Source organism: Salminus brasiliensis, chromosome 1, assembly GCF_030463535.1.
Source record: "Salminus brasiliensis chromosome 1, fSalBra1.hap2, whole genome shotgun sequence".
Lineage (NCBI taxonomy): Eukaryota > Metazoa > Chordata > Actinopteri > Characiformes > Bryconidae > Salminus > Salminus brasiliensis.
Genome location: NC_132878.1, coordinates 50303948 through 50326386, shown reverse-complemented (window position 1 = coordinate 50326386; position 22439 = coordinate 50303948). Strand labels below are relative to the sequence as shown.

The 22439-nt window shown below is 41.9% G+C and overlaps 2 protein-coding genes across 2 annotated transcripts in view; one reads left to right on the top strand and one right to left on the bottom strand.

Moving 5' to 3' along the window:
• Nucleotides 1-453: 453 nt before the first annotated feature.
• On the top strand, nucleotides 454-16696 carry niban1a (niban apoptosis regulator 1a). Its single transcript, XM_072695999.1, has 14 exons — nucleotides 454-662; nucleotides 6991-7121; nucleotides 7511-7639; nucleotides 7994-8108; nucleotides 9252-9416; nucleotides 9996-10111; nucleotides 11283-11387; nucleotides 12267-12429; nucleotides 12555-12742; nucleotides 13127-13273; nucleotides 14078-14185; nucleotides 14652-14759; nucleotides 14889-15000; nucleotides 15118-16696. Exons 1-14 carry the CDS (start codon nucleotides 608-610, stop codon nucleotides 16347-16349), a joined length of 2874 nt encoding a protein of 957 aa, XP_072552100.1. The 5' UTR covers nucleotides 454-607; the 3' UTR covers nucleotides 16350-16696.
• Nucleotides 16697-18709: 2013 nt separating this feature from the next.
• The window catches only part of kifap3a (kinesin-associated protein 3a), a 32827-nt gene continuing 29097 nt past the window's right edge, over nucleotides 18710-22439 (bottom strand). Inside the window, exon 20 of the mRNA XM_072681511.1 lies at nucleotides 18710-20799. Within this exon, the coding sequence (XP_072537612.1) occupies nucleotides 20688-20799 (112 nt within the window). The 3' untranslated portion in view covers nucleotides 18710-20687. The remainder of the gene's footprint in view (nucleotides 20800-22439) is intronic.

Below are 22439 nucleotides of genomic sequence, written 5' to 3'. Positions count from 1 at the left end.
ATGGCAGCAGTGTGTCAAAATAGTTAATATAATTAAATACAATTATTTATTTATTTATTTATTTATTTTGAGTTCACGTTTCGAGAACTAATATGACGTCAATGCGAGAGTCCACATTATGCAGAAATAAATTTGTAGTGACGTCCACATGTAACAAAATATTAAGAATTAATTAATTAAATACATATAATTCAATTGATTTATTTTCTATATATATTTTTTTTAAATTGTGGTTTACACGCAAAACTATATATATATATATATATATATTGAATATATTGAAAATGAACAGTAAGGGGGAAAAAAGTAAAAAAAAAAAAAAAAAGTAGTGCAGCCCGAAACCCAGCGGCGATGTTTTCCTCCGTTGTCGGGCGGGGAAGGAGATTCCTCACATACAGCAGTGTGTCCTCATCCAGAAGTGGGCAGTACAGGCGCGTGCTCACTACACACCTCACCTCCACACAGTGCACGAAGTGAGCAGATGCTTGGAGCTCAGGTTGAGGCTGAGACTGAGGGTGCACTCGTCTGTTGACAGAAAGAGAGAGAGAGAGAGAGAGAGGGGCGAACTTCAACCTGAGGGGAGCGCGACTCAACCAAACACGCCACCATGGGATTATCTTCGTCCAGTCTACTGGATGAAAACAGGTCCAACATGATTAAAGGTGAGTGTTAAGCTCAGCGACAAACAGTGTTTTCCCTCAGAAGAAGCGGTTCATTAGCCTTTAGCTGTGTCCGCGGTCACTGCGGTTCTCGGTAGTGAGCTTAGGCGCGTGTATTTCTTTTTCCACGGACTTCACTCTCTCCTGGTCAGGTCGTTAATGTACACTCTGCGATACTCCAATATTTCAGTACACGCATTAACTTTTAAAAGTTTTAAGTTCCAGTTGCACCCATTGCTCAAACAGCTTGTCTAGTCCCTGTAGAGAAGTAGCGAGCTACTGCCAATAGAGCTGGACTCTCCTGAGCAGGTGCCTAAAGCCAGGCGTGGACTAGAGAGAGGCACTAAGCCCCCAAGCACTGAGCTGTGGAGCAGTGGAACTGTGTTCTCTGGACTGATGATGGATGATGCTACTGATCCAGTACTTAACCAGAAGTTGGAGAGTTGGGAATGAGGTGAGCTAGTAATCATCCTGACAGCATCCTGACCTCACTAACGCTCTTGTCATTGAATGATTGAATGCAACCAAATCATCACAGCAATGTTCTTCCAAAATCTAGTAGAAATCCTTCGTCCCTGGACAGTATGGACCCAGTTACTCCAACAAAAGCAGGAGAAACACTGTTCTAATACCCTTGATTTCAGAAGAGACAGTAAAAGAGCAGGTGTCCCAATACTTTTGGCCATGTAGCGTGTTTGTTTATGTGGTGTGGGATTAGAGCAGCTGATCTTTAGTCTTTAGTCATACTGATTGGGCTGCTTAGGATGGTGTAGTAAACAATTAAGGGACAGAGTACTGTTAAAAGGATTGTTGTAACTATAGATTTTCACACACACACACACACACACACACACACACACACACACACACTCCCACACTAAAGGTACCTGTTCTTATCATTCCAGACATTGCATTCCTCAGCAGACTCAGTCATGTCACTCCTGTCATTCAAGCTCCATGGCTGAAAAGGGAGAGGGAGTGTGAGAAGTGCCGAGACCTGTTCTGTCTCTTTATCTCTCTTTCTCTTTGGGGTCATTGTGTAATATGAGTAAGGACGGGAGGACAGTGATGTTAACCACGAGTGTCAGTTGCACAGTCAGTGTATGCGCTGTACATTAATCGAGTTTTCCTGGAAACTTGATCGACACGTTTTCTTTTCATATGTACTCTCACTGAGCATGTATTTTTTTTTATAGAGACTGTACGAATACTGGGTAGGGCCTCCTTTTACTGTCAGAACCGCCTCCGTTTGTCGTGTCTTGGATTCCACAAGGTTGGAAACATTCCTTTGAGAATCTGGTGGTGTGGATGTGATTGCATCACACAATCCCTGCATGTTTTTCAGGAGAACTTTCATCCTGTGGATCTCCCATTCTACCACATCCCACTGCTGGATTCAGATTCAGAACACTGAACTCGAGAACTCACTGTCAAGAGACTTTATGTGCTGAACATCCTTTTAACATGGGAATGTTCTATTGTACAGTTATGCTACATGATGTTATGGGAAAATACATCCTGGAAAGTTTGGAAATGTTTATTATAAAAAGATTGAACTAAAAACTACATAATTTATCATCATATCATGTCATATGTTGATTAGCTCATGATCAACAATAGCTGTGGCACCAGCACAATGCATAAAATCATACTCATACAGGCCAGCAGTTTCAGAAAGGGTAAAAAAAACGGCCTGGTATTTTTAGACACAGCAGCCTCTAGAGTTTACTCAGAATGGTGTGATAAAGAAAAACATCCAGCATTGCAGAAGGAAATTCCGGAGGTCAACAGAGAATCACTAGACTGATCACTAGACCATGCGTAATGCCAGGTGTTTGAGGGGCATACAGCTCCCTAGAAGGATATACAGCCCACCAGCATTGAGCTGTGGTGCTCCATCCAATACTTCTGGGACACTGCTTAGAGCAGTGCTCCCCCAAAATCTAGTAGAAAGCCCTCTTCCCTGGACAGTGGAGACAGTTACTCCAGCAAAAGCAGGAGAATCACATTGAATGAGCAGATGTCCCAATACTTATTATTATTAATATTTATAATGTACATGCTGTAAATGCTCGTCCTTGACACTGACACTCCAAGCAAAACCAAGAGCCTGCCTTTTGAGATGCGTTAAAACAGGTGCTTTGGTGCACTTTGCCTACAAGCCTGCTTTAAGCAGTTAACGCCATCCCGTCAACCCTGTTATTTTACTGCCAATAACTTCATTACTTCAATTATCCGATAATGAGACTGGCAGATGACAGCTTTCGAATATTTTGTCTCGTGAAATGTAAACCTGTTCAGCTCTGAAACTATTTAGTTACTCAGCAGGTTTGTACTATTGAGCTGTACATCATACTACAGATGGCACGGATGTGACACCCAGTTTCAGTGTCAGGCCATTTTCAGCAGAAAACACAAGTCAGCCACTTAACACAGTATTGCTCAGTAAAAAGAGTACATTGATCAGTCTTTGTGACACATTTAGGGCTGAAATATCACAGTATGTATTGGAGCACAGCAGCCGAACAGAAACACAGTAATAACAAATAGCCAGCTAAACACACTGGCAGTTACAGTAAGTAGCTCAGTAAGAAATACACCTGTATCGACAAGGTTTCATACACTGCACTGCCGCCACATGATTGGCTGATCAGATAATTGCATGAAGGAGTAGATATGTGTTCCTAATAAATTGCTGGTTGAGTGCATAAGCAGTGTTTGGTGCCATTTCACTAGTATAGAGAAGTCCATGATTCAAACTCTCCCTCTCACACAGCTGGCGCATTGGTCAGATTCATTGTTTTGCTCTCTCCTTATGTTTCTCCTTTCGCTGAAGGAAAGGAAATTGTGCCCTTTTTTTTTTTTTAGAATAGAGCCGAGAACAATGCTGAAATCCCCCTGTTGCTTACACACTTTGTGGAATTGAAATGTTCTTAGGGCAGATGTGTCATTGTATTTCATGTACCAGGAAACACCAGTGGTGTTGTGTATACTTATGGTTCACTGATTTTTGCCTTACTTTCAATCATATGAGCCACCAAAAGTGACCTTACTACCTCCGTGTTTTTGTGAAAGGTACTTGATGTTGTTTTACAAAATGGGTGGATTATCATATAGTACTGAATAGAGGCTCTTTGGCTTGTAACAGTAGTGGAACCCAGTAGTGGAGCCCTTGTTTAAAAGAACTCTCTACAAGTGGTTTTCCTTGTATTTGAAGAACCCAGCAAGACTCATTTAAAGAAGCAAGCCTTATCACACACTAAGGTGTATTAGTCAGTAACTACAGGGGCTTCTGTACAAACTGGTGGGACTATTCTTCGATAATAGAAGTTTGTAATAACACATTTGGCCCATTGGTGGTCCGTAGGCTGTTAAAGACGTTAAAAGACTATGGGTTAAATAACAACTTTAAAATCACGCTGATGCTCCACTGACCTGTAATAAGGAAAATAGTGTCTCTATCATTGTCTCTCAGGGCTCTTTGGTGAAGCGGGCAGGGATGTGCTTGCAAGAACTTTGTAACGCTATGTTACCTGAGCATACTGATTCAGTCCACATTCTTCATTAACTTTCCGTGACAGGTCTGTATCTCTCAGCTTGTCCAGAAATGCGTGTGTAGAGCGTGTCTTTTAGTGGTGGCCTAAAGCTCGAATTACACTTCTCGAATGTAGGGGGAGCCCAGGATCAAAGAGAGGAGAGAAATACCCATTCTCATATAATTCTGATTTAAGCATTCACACCCCCCCCCCCTTTTTTTTATTAAGGGTGTTGTACATCTTTGGCTTGTAATTGTGAATTGATTATGAAGCACTTTTAATCATCAAGTGGAGGCCATTACCAGATCATAGATAATGGATGTGTTTACCAAAGGAATGTGATATTTATTTATTTATTTGTGCTGTAGAGTAAGTGTCTAGCTATTCTGTATGAATTCCACTGTTTGTCATCTAAAGGGTTCTCTCTGTTTGGCGGTTTGTGCCACAGGTGTAGTGTGGGGCCGGTCTGTTGGTATGAGGTACGTCAGTGCAGAACAAGCTGTGCAGGTCAGGCGTAAATGCCTGATGTAGCCCTGGCATCTGGGACTGCGCAAGAATGCCAGACATGCTGAACTAATGAAACACATGTATACACACCCAACTACACACCCAGACTCACAAACATAAACAAACACAAAAACAAATGTACGTTCAGTTGATGGTCAAGTTCTTATTTGGGGGCATTTGTAAAAGGCTTTTGTGTCTCAAAACATTTTATTAAGCTTTGAAATGTGCATCACCTGACTTTTTCCCGAAGGTAATAATGAACAAGCCATAGCCCGAATAAGTTAATAAAGAGATGTGAAATTGGTATAAGTTATTTGAAAAGCTCAAATCCTGTGGATTGGAACTTTTGCATGGTGCATCTTTTACAGTTTTTTATTCTAAAAATGCTCAGAACTAAAATATTACACTAATCCTGTTTAAAATGTCTTTTGGAGATTCAGAAACAGAACTAACAGAAATTGTGGCCAAGGGTGCCAAACCAATGCAATGTCACTGTATTTGTAGACATGTAATTATGCATTTGTAACTGTTGTTATAACTATATAATTCTAATTTCAGCTCCAGCTATATAATTAGGTGAAGTAAGAAAGCCCATCGTATGTATGTTATGCTGTAAACCACCATTTTTAATAGAAAAACAGCAATATTCCATACCTTGTCATTATCTTATACACTAAAATGTATACATGCAATGCAGGTGAGGAAAGCTAATCATAGATTACCTCAGAATGATCTCAGTGCTGTTCTTAAATTTTTATCCAATAAAACATATCTAACTAAAGATGCTGCCTATAAATAATGAATAAAGACTGACGTGCTGTTTTACAAAAAGCCATCAGGAAAGATTTTATTAAATTCTGGAATTCATAAAAATGTATGTATAACCAGCCATACATTATTACTAATGCAAATGACATTCAAAACACTACACGTTTATATCAGATGTGTTCATGCTTTCAATGCTTTCAGTTCACTGATCGGGATTGGAAGTGCTTCTAAAGAGTGTATATGCACTCATTACTTTTAGATGCAAACTATTAAAGAAGGCCATTTTTCATGTGCCATAAACTTACTCCTTGATAGATTTGTAGGGAGTCATCTTTCTGGAGGGAAACTGAATCAGTCAGGAACTGCTGCAATAAAGCAATTACACAGAAGTTTAGAACACTCATCCGTCATGAAATTAGCTCCACCTTCCATATTCAGTATTGAGTAGTTCCCTCTTGTGCTGCCACAACAGATCTGACCATTAAAGGCATGGACTCCACAAGGCCTCTGAAGGTGTCCTGCTGTGGTATCTGGCATCAGTCCTGTAAGTTGTGAGTTGGGGCCTCCATTGATTACATTAGTGAGCCATAGGTGCCCTGTCGCCGGTTCACTGGTCGTGCTTTCCTAGACAACTTTCAGTAGATGCTGACCACTGCATACCAGAAAATCTACCACAAGAGCTGCCTGATGTTCTGACTTAGGCATCTAGCCCTCATAGTTTGGTTCAGATTCTTATGGTTGTCCATTTCTCCTGCTGTTAGCACATCGCCTTCAAGAACTGACTGTTCACTTGTTGCCTAATATATACAATCCTTGACAGGAGCCAGATGAAGATGTAGATGAAGATAATCAGTGTTTTGAAAGAGGAGCAGTTACAATGGAGCAACCTAGTTAGGGTACGGGCAGCAGCAAAAGAATGTCGGAATGGCAGAGCTGTTTTTCACGACCACAGCAGGGAGGGAGGCTGTCTCGTTAGGAACGAGCAAGTATTAAATGGCCTCTTCCTGCTGCTGTATTGTGAGGCTGTGTTTATTGGAGTGATGCAAGGAAAAAACATGTATTCTCTCGAGAGAATACGTTATTGATGAATGGCAGTGGGGAGAGGTTACTGAATGGAGTGCAAGGGACTCCTAGCCTCCTTAAACTCTACTCCTTCTTTGTGATGGATGTTCATTTTCAGAGATGCAGTGAACAGAGAGAACTTAGTGAAAAAGCCAATCATCTGAATGGTATAAAATTAATAAGGCAAAGATATATAATGAAGAGAGGTGTGGGTAAGTATGGCTGTTCCCTTTTTTTGAAAGCAGAATACCAAAGTTTGGAATGTAATGTCACACCAAGTTCAATCTCCAGAAAAGAAGTCATTATTTTGACATACTGAATGAAACCCTCCACTTCTTACACCACTGTCTCAGCCTTGATCATAGCAGCAGTGAAAGAGGACTAAGTTCTTGACGCAGTGTGGTGTGTGAGTAACCAGCTTCTCAATAGTGTGTGCTGTGTGTGGATGTGTTTTGCAGGACGGGCAGAGGCAGAGCTGAAGAACTTTGCGTCCTTCTACAAGAAGCAGTACACACTGGCCTTCTTATCCCACATTCATGAAGAGCTAGTCCAGCGCAAAGAAGAGCACACTCAACTTCTCAAGCAGTGGGTAAGAGAGTCAGCACTCCTCTGATAAAATAGAGAGAATCGTTTGGTCTTGAAGTTTGACCTAAATAAAATGTAAACAATTTTAAACAGTTTCACCCCTTTTTTGCACATGGCCAGTCATTATTGGGGTCTAAAGCTTGCTCTTTTATGTACTTGGATTCACCAAGCTAATATAGGTAACATGTAACGGACTATACCAGACTGATGAAGTTTAACCAGATGTGGCCAGATTTTGTGCATGCGTCTGTTACTTTCCGTTGCTTGTTATGTACACTAGTCTTGTATATCCCATGCAAAATGAAAGCACTGCTGATGCTAAAATAAGGATGGTAGATGCCAGATATTCATCTTAAATCACTTTGGCCCCTGTATGTTGGTCTAATTATGCAGGAGCCACCAGAGGCAGGAAATGTGTTTTATGAAGACCATGTGCTATGGTTCGATGACAACAGAAAGTGGAAGGAAAGGTATGCAGTGGTGCGAGCCAATTACTGCCTGGAGTGCCACGAGAGCTATGAGGTAAGTGTCCACCCAGATAACATGCCCATGTGGGGCCTGTATGGTTAGTCCAACTGGAAAACAGAAAGTTTTGTCTGTGGGTTCCATGTTGACCCCACATATGGATGCCCACTAGAGTCTCACCAGGGTGTGACAAGTGATGGGACCAGGAGGGGTAAACATGGGTGCGCTGTAACAATGGGTGCCCATTTGGGAAACTCAACTGGTTCCCAGTAACAAACTAAAAACATATGTGAGCCCCACATGAGCGTGTTGGCTGGGCATCCCTGGGAAAACATGCCACAATGAAAGTTCTTGTGAAAGCAGGTAGCATTTATACAATGTCCTGACCTCTCCTACCTCTTCCTTCTGCAGACATATGTGAAGGGCTCGCCACCACTATACAAGCTGCTGCCTACTGGAGGCTCTGTTTTGACTTCAGAGGAGAAATACATGGAAATGGTGGACAAGTGCTTCCCTGACACTAACAGTAAGACAAGACTTGTTTTCCTTTTTTTTCACATTTGCTTAGATGGTACTCAGTGCAGCCAAAAAGAACAAGCCTCTGTGTTACATATTTAGTGTACTAAAGTACCAAATAGTAGAAGATAGATACGGTCACTGAACTACAGGGTTTGGTTAACAGGAAGCAAAAAAGACTAGGTTAGAGTATAGACTGCATTATTTTTTTTATTTATTTATTTATTTTTTTTCTGAACACAATAAACTTCTTTTTCAAAAAGAGTTTCTGGGCTTCCACAGAATTAGGACACATTGAAAATACCTTTCCCACAAGCCCTGTTCCTGTCATTGTCCTCCATTCAGTGCTTGCTTTGGCCAGCCCTCAGGGAACCAGCCTGCTCAATGAGTTAGTTTTGTTTATCACTAGCACTTAACTCCTCCTTTCCTATTGGCCTCCAGCATCTTTAACATGTACAAAACAGTTGTCCAACAGTGTTCTTACAAACTTCTATTACCAAAAAATAGCCCCATCAGTTCATACAGACGTCCCTGTAGTTACTGGATAATACACCTTGTGAGTGCTAAGGGGTTAAATCTTCATGATCCAGACACATGATCTATATGTATTTATATATGGTGGTTGTGTTTGTCCCCCCCAATATAGTTGTGTTCAGTCCCACCCAATAGCTGGGTAACGTAAGAGGAGAAGAGAGCACTACCTGCAAATTCTGTCACATCAGCAAACCTTGGTTAGCATTGCGCTGAGTAATGGGAAAAGAGGTTTAGTCATGTTACCCACCCAGAAAGAGCAAGGCCAATAATGTTCCCATGAACTTATAACCATAGAGGTTTAAGATTTAAGGTTTAGGTTAAGGTTAGAGCTGGGGTTAGGATTTAGGGTTGATTCAAGGGTTAGGTTAGGTTTAGGGTTAGGAGCAGAGTTACATTCAATAGACAATCATTTACATTCAGCTTAGAGTTCAGTCGCATTTTATACATTCATTTGAATGTAAGTTAAATGTCAAATGAGCATCTACGGAGCATCTATAATGAACCATCCAAGTAAAGTCATACCGAAAAAAGTATAGATTTGATAAGCTATTATTTTTGAAGTGACTAGCACTATAGAATGCATGTGTAATTGTGCTTTGTGTATGGGTCTGTGCTGCAGATACGAAGGAAGACTTTGCTCCACCAATGGCTGGTATGCCTGGAGATTTCCCTGTGTACCTCCGACTGCCGTACCGTAGAGATTACTACTTCTGCTTCTACCAGGAGGACATGCAAACCAAATTCATCTCCATCTTATCTGACTGTATTCGTCACCAGAACCAAGGTGGGCTGGGTACCTTTCATTACAATGGCCCAGATTGTTCATACATCATTGCATGTTTACCAGAGGCTTATGATAAAAACAGGATCCATCAGACCTGGCCCTGTAACATGAACTAAATCCTGGTTCTGTAAATCCAGGAGATGATGGCTGATTCTCAATTTTTGTTCCTGTCTGTACTTGTGTTCCTGTGGACTTCATCAGTCACAGCCAAAGTACTGTTACTTTCAGAAGTCCACATCCAGCCAAGTACAGTCTGTACACTATATGCATGTTCTCTTACTCTTACTTGTTAAGGATGTATCAGGAGGTGACTCCTGTAGGCTTGAGACTGCCAGATATCCCAGAACGCATTACACACCACGCTGCTATTCCTATTGCAAAATCACCATACTGTGCTCTCCTGTCCTCGGGAGTTTGTATTCACAAGCTGAACTTGCCAAGTCCGTACTACCAAGTACACTAGAACTTGGCATACTTGGTATTGAGAATTCCTTATTGTATCACATAGACACTGATAAACTAGGGTAAAAGAAGATGCCAATACATCCTGTTTGGCTCACTTGTTCATTCTCTTTCCAGACTTTCTAAAGAAGAAGACATGTGAGGTGCAAGCCTTTGTCAAAGCCATCCACTTGTATAGACAGGAAAAGGGCCACTATGAAACGTGGGATATGCTGATTGGCAGTGATGTGCGGGTAAGATTTTTTCTCTATTCTCAGCTGTAACACTGTGTACTGTGATTAGTGTCTTTTATTTGCCATTGCTCAGCACTTCCAGCTCATCAAATGGAAGTCATGTTGTGAGTTAGAGAACACTCATTTATCCGAGGTTTGAGGATGATTGTACCGTCGTTCCACACCACACACCAAACTTAATCATCAACCGTTTCATCACAATCAACAAAGTCCCTCATTGCTGTGTAGAACATCAAACTGTAGAACATACCTGGACACTGCCATGCGGCTCTGGCACAAACATACATGGACACACTTACTTCAGAGCAGAGCACTGTGTGGAATGTGAGTAATGCAGGGAAACAGTAAAACACATGGAAACTGCCTGCGTGCTTTCACCTGTCTTTAAAAATACATAAGTATTAAACATAAATACTGGTATTACGAGTCAAAGAACCCCTCTTGCTTAGTGTACACCTTCCTTATTCATACACTCAAGCATTACTTTTTAGAGTTTACTTGCCATACAGATGCACATCTGTTGCTTGCACAGTTTAGTGTCAGCTATGGTGGCCTGTTTTCAGCACAGCAGTGATATCAGTATGGTATCAGTACAGCCTGATACACTAAAATAGCGTATACACACTACATGTGGTGGTCCCTTTTGAACAACTGGCATACCAACAGATAAGCCCCAGTCAGAGAATGGAAAAACATACAAAGTGCACCATTTAAAGTATGTGTGCTTAATAAAGTAGGTGTTTATTTTAAGGTGCACCTATTGCTTACATGCGTCTTCAGGTTGGATAATCTCCATAGAAAACCATTGACAATAGAACGGATTGCTCCAGAGCAGTTGAACACAAGCCCAAGGTCACTAATGCCCAATGGCAAGCATGTTAAAGCAGTGGAGCTGCATTCTTGGTAGCAATGGGAGTACTGTCGGATACCTTTTGGATGAACTGGAGTAGCATTTGCGATCCAGGACCATACAATCAATCATGCATCCATCAGTACTGGACATTGCTGTCAGGACCTGATTGCATTCATCCACAAAGGCATTAGTAATGTTCCAACATCTAGTGTTAGGTCTTCCCAGCAGAGTGTGGACAGTTACTGCAGCAAAATTCCCTATATATAGCCTTGATTTCAGAAATGTTTAGCTTGGTTTGTTATGAATGTGTGTTTTTAGGTGCTGGCAAATCTAACAATGGAGGACTTGCTGCCATCTCTAGAAAAAGATCTGCTGCCACGTCTGAAGGGCAAGAAGATGGAAAAGAAGAGAGTGTGGTTCACTGTAAGTAGAAAAGAACCCTTGCCAAAGCAGCTTTTGTAACAGGACGCCTGGCTTTGCTCCTGGAGATCTACCGCCCTGCAGAATGTAGTTCAAGCCCTGTTTTAACACACCCTACTCTAATAATTCAGATGTTTCTGAATAAGACCTTGACGGGCTGGTTTAAGTGTTGTTAGAATCGAGTTGGAACCAAACAGTGCAGTAGGCTTTGGGTTGGTGTTTTTCCTCAAGCTGTGACAAACATGCTACAGGTTTTCAAATCTAGCCCTAATACCATTGTTTTGAGTAAAAATGGGTCATTCAACCCCAAGAACAATGTACTAAGTTCAACTGTTAAGTATGGTGGCGGTAGCATCATCCTGGGCCGCTTTTGAACAGGTACATTGCACAAAGTGGATAGAATTATAAAGGAGGACTACTTTAGAATTTAGAATTCTTCAGCATAACCTCAAACCATCAGCTAGATGGTTGAAACCTAGGCGCAATTGCTAGATGTTGCTAGATTGCTAGACCTTGATGGAAGTTGGAACCAAACAGTGCAGTAGACTTTGGGTTGGTGTTTTACCTCAAGCTGTGACAAACATGCTACGGGTTGTTATCTCTTTCAGTTCCATCTGCTCTGGATGGTTCTACCACCAGTGTGATGTCAATGGTCATTAAGGCTCACACCCACAATGATGTTTTAGTAAAGTCATGAATTCCATTAGAAGTGAGGTTAGGGTGTTGCTCACCCTTTCTAGTCTCGAAATGAATAATGTCTTTGGTGTGTCTAGAAGCTAGGTCCACATACCACAGATCCAGTGAATGATGGCCTTAATAAATTGTCAGCGATTTTTCTGACAGCCGAGTGACTCTAATGATGACATACCCTCTGGTCTTTAGACAATAGAGGCGGCGTATTACCTGGTGCAGGGGACCCTGTTGGAGGGAATGACAGCTCTGAAGGATGAATGCAAAGAGAAAGCCCAGAAGAAAAGTGCGCTCATGCGCTCGGATATGGATCAGATCATGAACTCTAGAACCTTCCTGGAGAGCAAGCTCAAAGGTATACAGGGGGAGTCTGTGACGATTTTAAAAAGAATTCCAAACTGAAATGTGAAATGTCAAGACAGAAATGATATTCAAATTGAGGAACTTGTAATGTGAATTTACCTTCTTTTCCTTCTTTAGCCAGAGTAGCTGAACCAGCCACCAAATACTGCATGAAGCATGTGGAGCCTCACCTGTCAGCCGTACTGGAGGAGGTGATGGGGCCCATCAGCCAGGGTTTTAAGGAAGCACGAGAGCTGAGCGAAGCCATGATGGAGCAGCTGTGTCAGGACTTCCAGAATGGCATGACCAAAGACAAGGTTCAGCAGGTCAGGCAGGGACCACTGGGGGCCATATGTCATATCAATCAGTGCTGTATTCAAAGAGCTGCTTGAAAAAGCTAACTGTCATTCAACCTTCATTCAGAAATCAATAACTTTGAGCTAAGGCATACAGTGTATTAAGACATACACTGCCTTCCTGCAGACCCTGATCCACCCCCACCTGACCCAACTAATCACTGCCTTTAGAAGTCTTTGATTGGCTGAATAGGGTGTGTTAGAATTGGGTGGGAGTTGGAAGGTTAGAGGAGCTGGATGGAACCTGTAGGAAGGTAGCTTTCAAGGAGGAGGATTGGAGATCTGTTTTCTATTGCTTAGCTACATTAACCCGGATATCTTCTCTGTTATGTATCTCCCTCTAACTCTCTATAGGCTTTGGAGACGATGAGAAAACCAGACTTACAGAGCTGTTATGAGAAAGTGAGTGAACTGCAAGATCATATCCAAGAGTTACAGCAAAGCTTCAGCTACCCCAACAGCAAAGGACTGGAGCACAGCACACAGATAGATATACAACAGGTACAGTTCCTGTATTCTGATACGCTGAACTGCCAGATCAGAGCATCCCTTCACTTAGACTTTGAATATAATGTAAAGCATCAGAAATTGCAAAAAAGAACAACATAAAATGGAAAGATTAGAGTATGGGGAAAGAAAGGAAAGGCTCCAAACTATACCACATCATCTGTCAAACCTGACAGAGGCAGTGTTCTGGGGTGATGGAGGTGGCAGGATGAATTCTGAAGTGTACAGAGCTCTGATTTAGTTAAATGCTTCACAGTACAGATGAATAGCGACCCAAAATATACAGCAAAAGCAACCCAAGAGCTATAAATACATTTATAACAGTCATAACAGTCAGTCACTGAACCTTACCTTGGTGAACAGCTTTTCACTTAAACCTCAACTGAAGTCAGATAGACCAAACACTGTAGACTGAAGGCCGCTACAGTAAAGGCCTGGCAGAGCATCACAAGGGAGAAAACCCAGCATTTGGTGATGTCCATTGGTTTCAGAATTTCTCATTGACTTGATTTGCATACAAGTATTAAAACATAACTTATATTTTAAATTATGTTACTTTGTCCAATTACCTTTAAGGCAGTGAAAATGCAGGGACTATGTAGCAAATGGCTGAAATACCTTAAACAGTCAATGCAGTGTTTTTAAAACTGAAATGAAATTGTGTCACTGTCCAAATATTTATGGACTCAAGGTCTTAGTGGAAGTAATGAGACCTTAAATGCTGAAGCTCTCTTTTATAAATGTCGCCATGTTAAAACTGTGGACTGAAACCTTGCTCACTCTGTGTGAATTCTGCAGCTGGTGGAGAACGTAGCATACACATTTGAGCTCCTCCTGCACAAAGCTGAACAGGAAAACAGGGACTTGGCAGAGGCAATGGTGAAAGCCAAAGACAGGGTTCTAAAGGTGAGTGTTCACACACATACTTTCATAGTGCCATTTATAGACCGATCAGCCATAACATTAAACATACTGACAAGTAACACAGAGTGTCTGGTTGCAGTGGCATCTGTCAAGGGCGTTAAAAACAAGAAGCATAAGACACTTTGACGAGAGACAAATCGTGATATCTAGATCACTAGATGCAGGTCTTGTGGGTTTTTTTCTGGCATGCAGTGGTTAGTACCTACCAAAAGTGTTCCAAAGAAGGACAACCGGTGAACTGGCGACAGGCTCATTGATGCAATCCATGTACAGGACCTCAAAGGATCTGTATGTATTGTATTGGTGGCTTTAATGTTATGGCTGATTGGTGTATAGGGAGTTTCACCTAATTGCATTACTGTAGCTAAATACTGGCTTGGTATGTTCGAATATTGATTTTGCAAAATCAAAATTGTTTATTATTGCTGTTATTATTTGCATTTGCCAGCAATATGACTACGACAGCAGTACAGTGAGAAAAAGGATTTTCCAAGAAGCTCTGATCAACATCACTTTACCCAGCATCAAAGCTCATCTAGCTCCTACCTTCAAAAAGGTACAGCCATTTACTGCCATATCAATTCATGGTGAATTAAAGCTCACTGCTTGGAGACTTGCTGATATGTCCAAGTCCTACAACATTTTTTTTAAATCTTATCCTGATGTTAAATTAAATCCCATATAGGAATTACCAACATTTGAGCAGTACATATTTGCGGATTATGTATCCTTCATCAATGTGGAGAATGTCTATGAAGACATCTTGCAGCAGATACTGGAAAAAGAAGTGAGCAAAGGTAAGCTAAATAGAGGGGTCATTGTTCTCTCAGCTTAAACACACAATGTTTCTGGTATATTATTAACATTCAATCAAGAGGCTACTCCTCTGACTACTGGATATCTTTTATTGACAGTGGTGAAGGAGGCAGCCAGCATGAAGAAATACAACCTGTTCACGGAGTCCAGGTACAATTTCAGTGTTTCCAGCCTGCACGCCACTCCTCCGGGTTCAATTCCCAGCAGCCCAGCCCACATCAGCACATCCCCAGCACGGAAACATGCTATGCCTCCGTCACCTCTGCTGGCCAATGGCTCTGGTAAAGAACCAGCAGCCTTGGTAGTGCAGGAGCCTAAAGTTGTGGAGCCACATGTGGCTATGGCCCAGCTTCAGCCTGTGCAAGCAGGTGGAGAACAAATAACGGAAGAGAAAAGAGAGAAGGAAATTTCTGTTTGTGCTGAACCCGAAACAAAAATCACTGTACCTTCCACACTGCCTGTGATGCACATGGTGCACCCAACATTCACGGAGGAGACTGTTGAAGCCACGCCTACAGCCACTGAGAGTTTGAAGGAGGAAGAAAACACTAAAGTAGAGCCTGCTATGGTAACTTCTCTCTCCACAGAAACTGTGGACCCCTCTGGCTCGGTTACTACCCAATACACACTCACAACACTCGCAACTCCCCAGGTTGTTCCAAAGGCAGCGCAATTAGTCAATAGCAAACCTGTCCAGCCCTGTTCTGCAGAAGATATCACAGAGCCTCTGGATCAAGTGGCACAGAACAGTGAACCTTTGACAAGTGAAGTTGCTTCACAGGACCCTGGACCTTGCAGTGAGGCGTCCGTTGAAGCACCCTCTACTGGAGAGGAGAAAAAGAGCAGCTCCACTGCAGAGACTGAAGCCTTGGTGGACAATCCTCCTCATGAGAGCAGAGAGAGCGAGACTACGCCAGACGTGGTCCTTTCTGACGATGCGTCATGGATGCCAGCGGAAAAGGAGGTGGTGGAAAGCACAAACGAAGGCGACCCAGTGGCAGAAGTCACAGTGGAGGTGGCTAAACTCTGCAAACCTGATGAATTTGTTATAGTAAAGGGTGAATCCATTGCAGATGCTGAGGCAAGCTTGGCAGTGGCATCTGGTCTGGCTAGTTTTGCCCACAGTGCTGCGAAAGAGCCACCAGAAGCCAATGCCAGCACTGAATCAGCTGTAAATACACAGTTCCTGCCCTCTCCAACAGAAGCCCCGACAGAGGCACAGCCTGAGGCGAGACCTCTGGACTGTATCAAGGAGATCCGTGACCTGGTTGTGGAAGTTATCGAAGTGGAGGAAGTCGTCCAGCGGTACCCTGACGACGGGGAGGTTTGAGCAGAGACTGCTAGAGGGGATTTATTATTGTGGAGGTGTAATTTCATAGAGCAGTTTACTGTTTTGCTGAAAGAATGGTATGGGTATCTCTCACTCGGTCAGTCATGAATGTAATATTGTCTGTTTAGTCATTGTATGTAGTATGCTTACAAAGATCTGTTTTCAAATGATCTTGAAATGAACTGCAAAGGCTAATTTAAAAGGTTTAAAAACCAGCCATCTACACATACTGCCAACCCCCCTTCCCTCAGGAACTGCTGTTACAGTGTGTGATTTTGTTACAGACCACTCCTTTTTTCTTTTTCCAATTCAGCATGTGCATATAATACACTCCCAAGCATACAGTCTTCTCTTATTACTGCCTTTTATTTCTCCCTAAAGACCTCAGACCCCACAGTACTCCCCCTGCTGGACAGCACAGTCTCCCAAGGCTACGGAGAGAACCCAGCAGTAGATTTAGACGAAGGGTGCAATAGAATGCATTTATTGAGTATCTGAACTTGTTATGTAAGGTTTTTATATAGAAGATGTGATTTTGGTTAGGAAAAATGCCCAGGTGCAGTTTTACACATCCATTTAATTCCCTATAATTTGGCTTGGTTTGTGAATAATTGGATAAGCTCTACTACTGATGGGCTGGTTAATGGCACCAAGACACGTCACATGGAAGCACTGCAACAAGACACTATTGTAATTATTGCTTTAATAATACCTTAAATTTTTGTTATTATTATTATTCCCGAGTCCTACGGCCTAGAGTTGGTACCAGTCCCGCGGTATGCAGTTCGCTAGCTGAAGCGATGGTAGTGTTGCTGATCCACAGTCTTGGCAAAGATTTATTTTTACTTTTTTTCCAGAAAAAGTGATTACAAGTATTAACACCACCATATTTTCCAGAAACGGCTGTTTTACAGCTTCACAGCTGAAGTTGTTGGAAGCCTTGCGCCTGTGTGCTGAGTGTAGGTCAGTTTTCAGGATGTAAATGTAACAAGTCGAGACAGTTACATAACATGGCAGAGTTTAAACATGAACAAATCGAAAACAACTTAAACACATAAATAACTTTTATGAGTGAAGAGATAACAGTGTTTGAGGTTCACAATCTGTCACTTTACTGGACCGAACTCTCATTACTCAACTGTGTACTCAACCAAGGTAATTACAGTTCTAGGACACCCTTTAATGTGACCTGCAGAACAAGATTCACAGGGTTAGCGTTTCTGGAATGTGGTTCAGTCACATTTCCCCCAGGCTGAACTCTCCAACTTACTATAGTGCTTCCTTACAGTCAAAGCACATTTGTGTATGGGGCTATGCTGTATTTGTGTATATCTGAGTATACAGTACAGTTACTGGGGTGGCTCATGGATTTGCTTTAATCCAGATCTGCTTCAACATCTCAGTTTTCTGAACCTATGCTTGAAAATTAGCAACAAATATGAATTTACACTTCTGGCGCCATGCTGTCACTCGACTTGTGTACGTCACAGCTGAACTTATGACCTATGACTTTACAATCAGGGTGATAGGAACCAGGGGTCACTATGTCTGCAGTCCACTAATTGCCATTTTATTTACTATCCAGAATGAAAAAAAGAAAAAAAAACAAACCTACAAATGGTTTCAAAGTTACTGAGAACAGCATTGTAGTGGATAATGTTATCTTTGGGTACTATTTTGCCTTACCTTTCCACTCTGAATGGCTAAAAAGGTGCTTTAATGGGCATCAAGCAGCATTTCGTCACTGCCTCTTTTTGACAATATTTGAATCGACCATTCATAATGACAGGACCAACTGAAATGCGCCAAAGGCTTTCACCTTCTCCTGTAAAAGTGGACAGTTTGAAGATCCGAGATGTTCTTGAGGTGAATGTAGTAATGTCCATATAGTGACTTTGTGACGTACCTTCAGAGGCATTAAATGCTTCTGATGTTTGGTTCCCATAACCACCACTAAGAACAACCCTTGATTTCATCCACCACTCTGAATGACTTTGTTTACCTTAACGATTTCATTCAATTATGTAGGAAAGCTGATGGAAATTTAACAGTGATGGACACACGTTGGAGGGGAGACATCCATCAGTGTTCAGACCACTGGATAACCCTTTGATAAGTAATGGGCTTTATCTCTCTGCATTCCAGGCCTTTAGAAGCCTAAGCAATTAATCACTTCCAATCGAGGGACGTCTCGGAAGGACAAGCCACCCTCTCTGCCCAAACGCAGAATGTGGCACAGCAGCACATGAATGAGTGTGAAACTAGTACAGGGTGGCTCAGATTAAGCACAATAAAGAGATACTAAGGTGTGTTATGCGTCATAAGCTTTCTCGGAATAACAAAGACGGGTAGTAAGCAGATTTCTTTCAATTTGTATTTGTATAATATTGCACCACAGGAATAAAGAACAATATATCTTATATAAAAAACAGCAGTTAAGACCATTCTCAGGCACCAAAGAAAGCATATGGAATTACATATTGAACAGCATTACTTTACAAACTTAATATATAGTAAACTTTCACTTTTTGCCAAAGAAAAAAGCCTAATATTCAACAGTGCACAATATTGAGCTGCTCAGCAGTTGTTCACCAGAAACAGATACAAGGCAACAGACCTTTTGCATACACAATAAATAAATAAAGACACAGCAACACTTCAGCTAGTGTCACACATTTCCAACTACACACTTTGTCCAGTGTTTGAAGATGTGTGAAGTGTGAACGCAGGTAAGCGGACCACAGAGGTAAACCCCTTATTAATTAACTGTTCATTGAGGCTGTTGACACCTGCGCTTAACCTGCATCCGTGGTCCATTTAGAGCTTTCACTAAAATTCGTCCTCAGTTTGATCAGACAATATCTGCATCATTTACTTCCATTAACCTCCGGTAACATACCAATCACCTGTTACTAAATATCAAGAAAAACGGTTTAAAAAAGACGGAGAAGGTGTTACAGCTGACAGGGCAGCTGGCAGGGCGGGGGGAATTGTGCCATGTTTCCCCTTGACCATACATCATTCTGTCATTCTTTCATATAGCAGGCATTTGGCTTATTTCATGGAAAAGTGTAGCTGTTAGGAAACTATTCTGATTGGGGGGGGTCCGTCTCTGATCACCTTTGAAAGTGGTTTGAGCAATCAGATTATAAATGTGTGATCCGATGTTATGCAAGGTGTAAACAGCCTAATACAGTCTTCAGGGTTACACTTTACTGATAAGGGTGAGTTCATAAGGCTACACAACACCTACATAAGCTTTCATGACAACTGACATGAACTTATATTACTAATAGCTCATTCCAACAAGAATCAGCTGTCAAAACACTTGCTGTGAGGTATAAACATGACTATTGGCAAAAGCAGCCTTCATGACAACCAACGCCAGTTGTTATAAAAGGCTTGTGTAAGCATCATGCAGCCTTGTGGACGCTAGCCTTCAGTAAAGTGTTACTTTATACAGTGACTACTATGGTTTCTTGATTTACTGCAATAAAACTAGTATATAATGACTAGTATAATAATTAGAGTGAAGAAATACATGAACAGGACATTTAAAATGGTTAGTAAGATAACTATGTCGCTATAGCAGCAGACGGATGCGATTCCTTTCCAGATGTACTACAGCAGAGGTTTTCTAATCTGGACCTTGAATCCAGTTTAGATTCTTACACTTTGTGACCCTCGGTAGGTGGGACCCTACTTGGCCAATCAATTACATCAGCTGTTCTCATAGTTTCCAGTGATCAATTCTATGCCCTAGGCACCCGAACCTTTACTTTAAATGTTTGGGTGGTCCACTGTTACCAAAGCTGCCATAGACATGAATAACTTAAAAACAGCTCTTGTTCCACAGAATCTGGGTTGTTCTAAGCTCTACACGACACCTTCTTAAAATCTCAACGACACTGTACTACACCATGCAATGAACGAAGAATAACACCGTTTCTATACCTATAATGAACTGGACCTCTGAACGGAGTTCTAAATGATCATGCAAATAACAAACCCTACCTACACTGTAGTGCAGGAGGCTGCTGAAACAAAGGCGATGTGGTGCCTCTGAATCGACGCACCCGTGCTTCTCAGTTCAAAGAAAAACGACACATTTTCAAGTCAGTGCTTCAGACATTATGAAGTAGTGTAATGGCAGGCTTAGAACCACCGTCCTCATGAAGCCAGTGGGAACATTGTCCGACCCAAATCTAAGGCATTTGAAATGGAGTGAATAAATAACATTGGTAGTGTTAGTGTTTCGTTACTTGATAGAGAACATGAGCAAATGTAACATTTATTGATTTATTGATTTATTCAATAGTCAAGGTGGTCTGTAGTGCTCTACCGCGATGCTGAGTAGCTGTAGAAGTACTGCTCGTCTGGCCGGAAGCCGTAGGCCGTTGCTGGACGTACAGGGGCTCCTGCCACTTGGCCAAACCCGTCTGATACAGCACTAAAGGAAACAAAAGATAAGCAGCTTAATGAGTCAATGGTAGCATGGAAATGGGCTTTATGGTTTAGAGTAAGCGGAGTATTTGATTTAGCCTAAATCTGAAGTTTGCTATGAGGGATGAGAACGGAGCGCACATTTTCAGGCCTTCTTTTTTTTGCTGGATTAAAAAAATGAATCGTTCCCAAACAGCCTTGACTTTTTTAAGGGGTTAATCTTGCAGGCTTATTAACTTATTATTGAAAGTAGTTATTCTATAACTACTCTAAACTCTACATTATACATTTATGAGGGATGTAAATTATCAGACATCTCAGCAAACTCAAATCTGTACTCAAATCTGAGTCCTTCACCACTAGATGGCACTTCAGTGCTGCAAAAAAAGGAAAAAAGCCAAACACAAACACAGCTGTCTCCATATTTCATGCGGGGGCCAAGCGTCTACTCCGTGGCAAATGGGAAACACCAATGAAACTTTCAAAAAGCGAAACGAGGCACAATAAATCAAGACTGCAAAAGCCTCTGCACTTCCACACAAACACTGCAGCGGGTTGGGCCAGTTAATGGAAGTCTCCTTAATCACTGGAATACTGTGCATTTGTATAGACAGTTAAAGACAGCGAATGCAGCTAGATTAATTGCAAGCAACTGCTGCGGCCTCCTGATTAAGACCATAAGCTCTGAGGCGATAAACAGAGACCAATTTGCTTATTTCAGAGCCCAGATACATTTCGGACGCTTAACCAAGCAACAGGCCAAAGCTGTGGGTTTGAAAGATGTATGAGGTGCTTCTGAACGAACACCACCGCCGCCGCCACCACCACCACCTCTTCATCCTGTGCTTTTATTCCCTCCTGTGTTTCTGTTTCTATCTCAGCCCCAGCGCTAGTTGGCCTCGCTGTCCTCCTAAAAATATGAGCTGTTTGCTTTGCCCCTACCTACTCCCATAATACGGTGTTGTTTTTAGCCAAAATCACTTCCATGCAATCGCTTACACTTGGCGGCTCGTTTTCTCACTGCCAGCCCCCCTCCCAATCCTTCTTGGCCTCCAAATGTTTTTTTTTTTTTCCCCTCCTTGGTCGGAGGAGCCCTGTAGCTGTCTAGGTATAGATTAATGTTGCTTCTAATACTAACAATTCAAATAAGAGACAGTAATATAAATGTTAGGAGAAAACTGCATGATTTAGAGACAGAGCTGCAGCAGTCGGCGAGCAGCCTAAAACACACTTGCTTATGTGGTTTCTGAAAGTGTGGGACATGCAATCAGTAAAGATGGTAGTTACAGCCATCTTAAAGCCTTTATGTCCATTTCACTTTCAGAGAGGCACTATTCACTGTGGGCTTATGCTACTAGTACATATGTACATATCTCCTGATACTATTACTGATAAATAAATACTTCAACACTTACAACACTACATAAAATGCAGAAATCGGGCGACGGACCCATCATTGGCAGATGTCTGGTTCATTTCCCAGTGGCTGGGACTCCTAGAAAGTACAACTGGCTTTGCACTTGCTAGGTGGGTAGGATACCCTTACCTCAATATGTGTTACATATGTCTCCTAGAAACTGCATCTGCCAGATCACCCACCCCTAGACATGCTATATGGAGAAAAGTATTGGGACACACGGTTTCTTC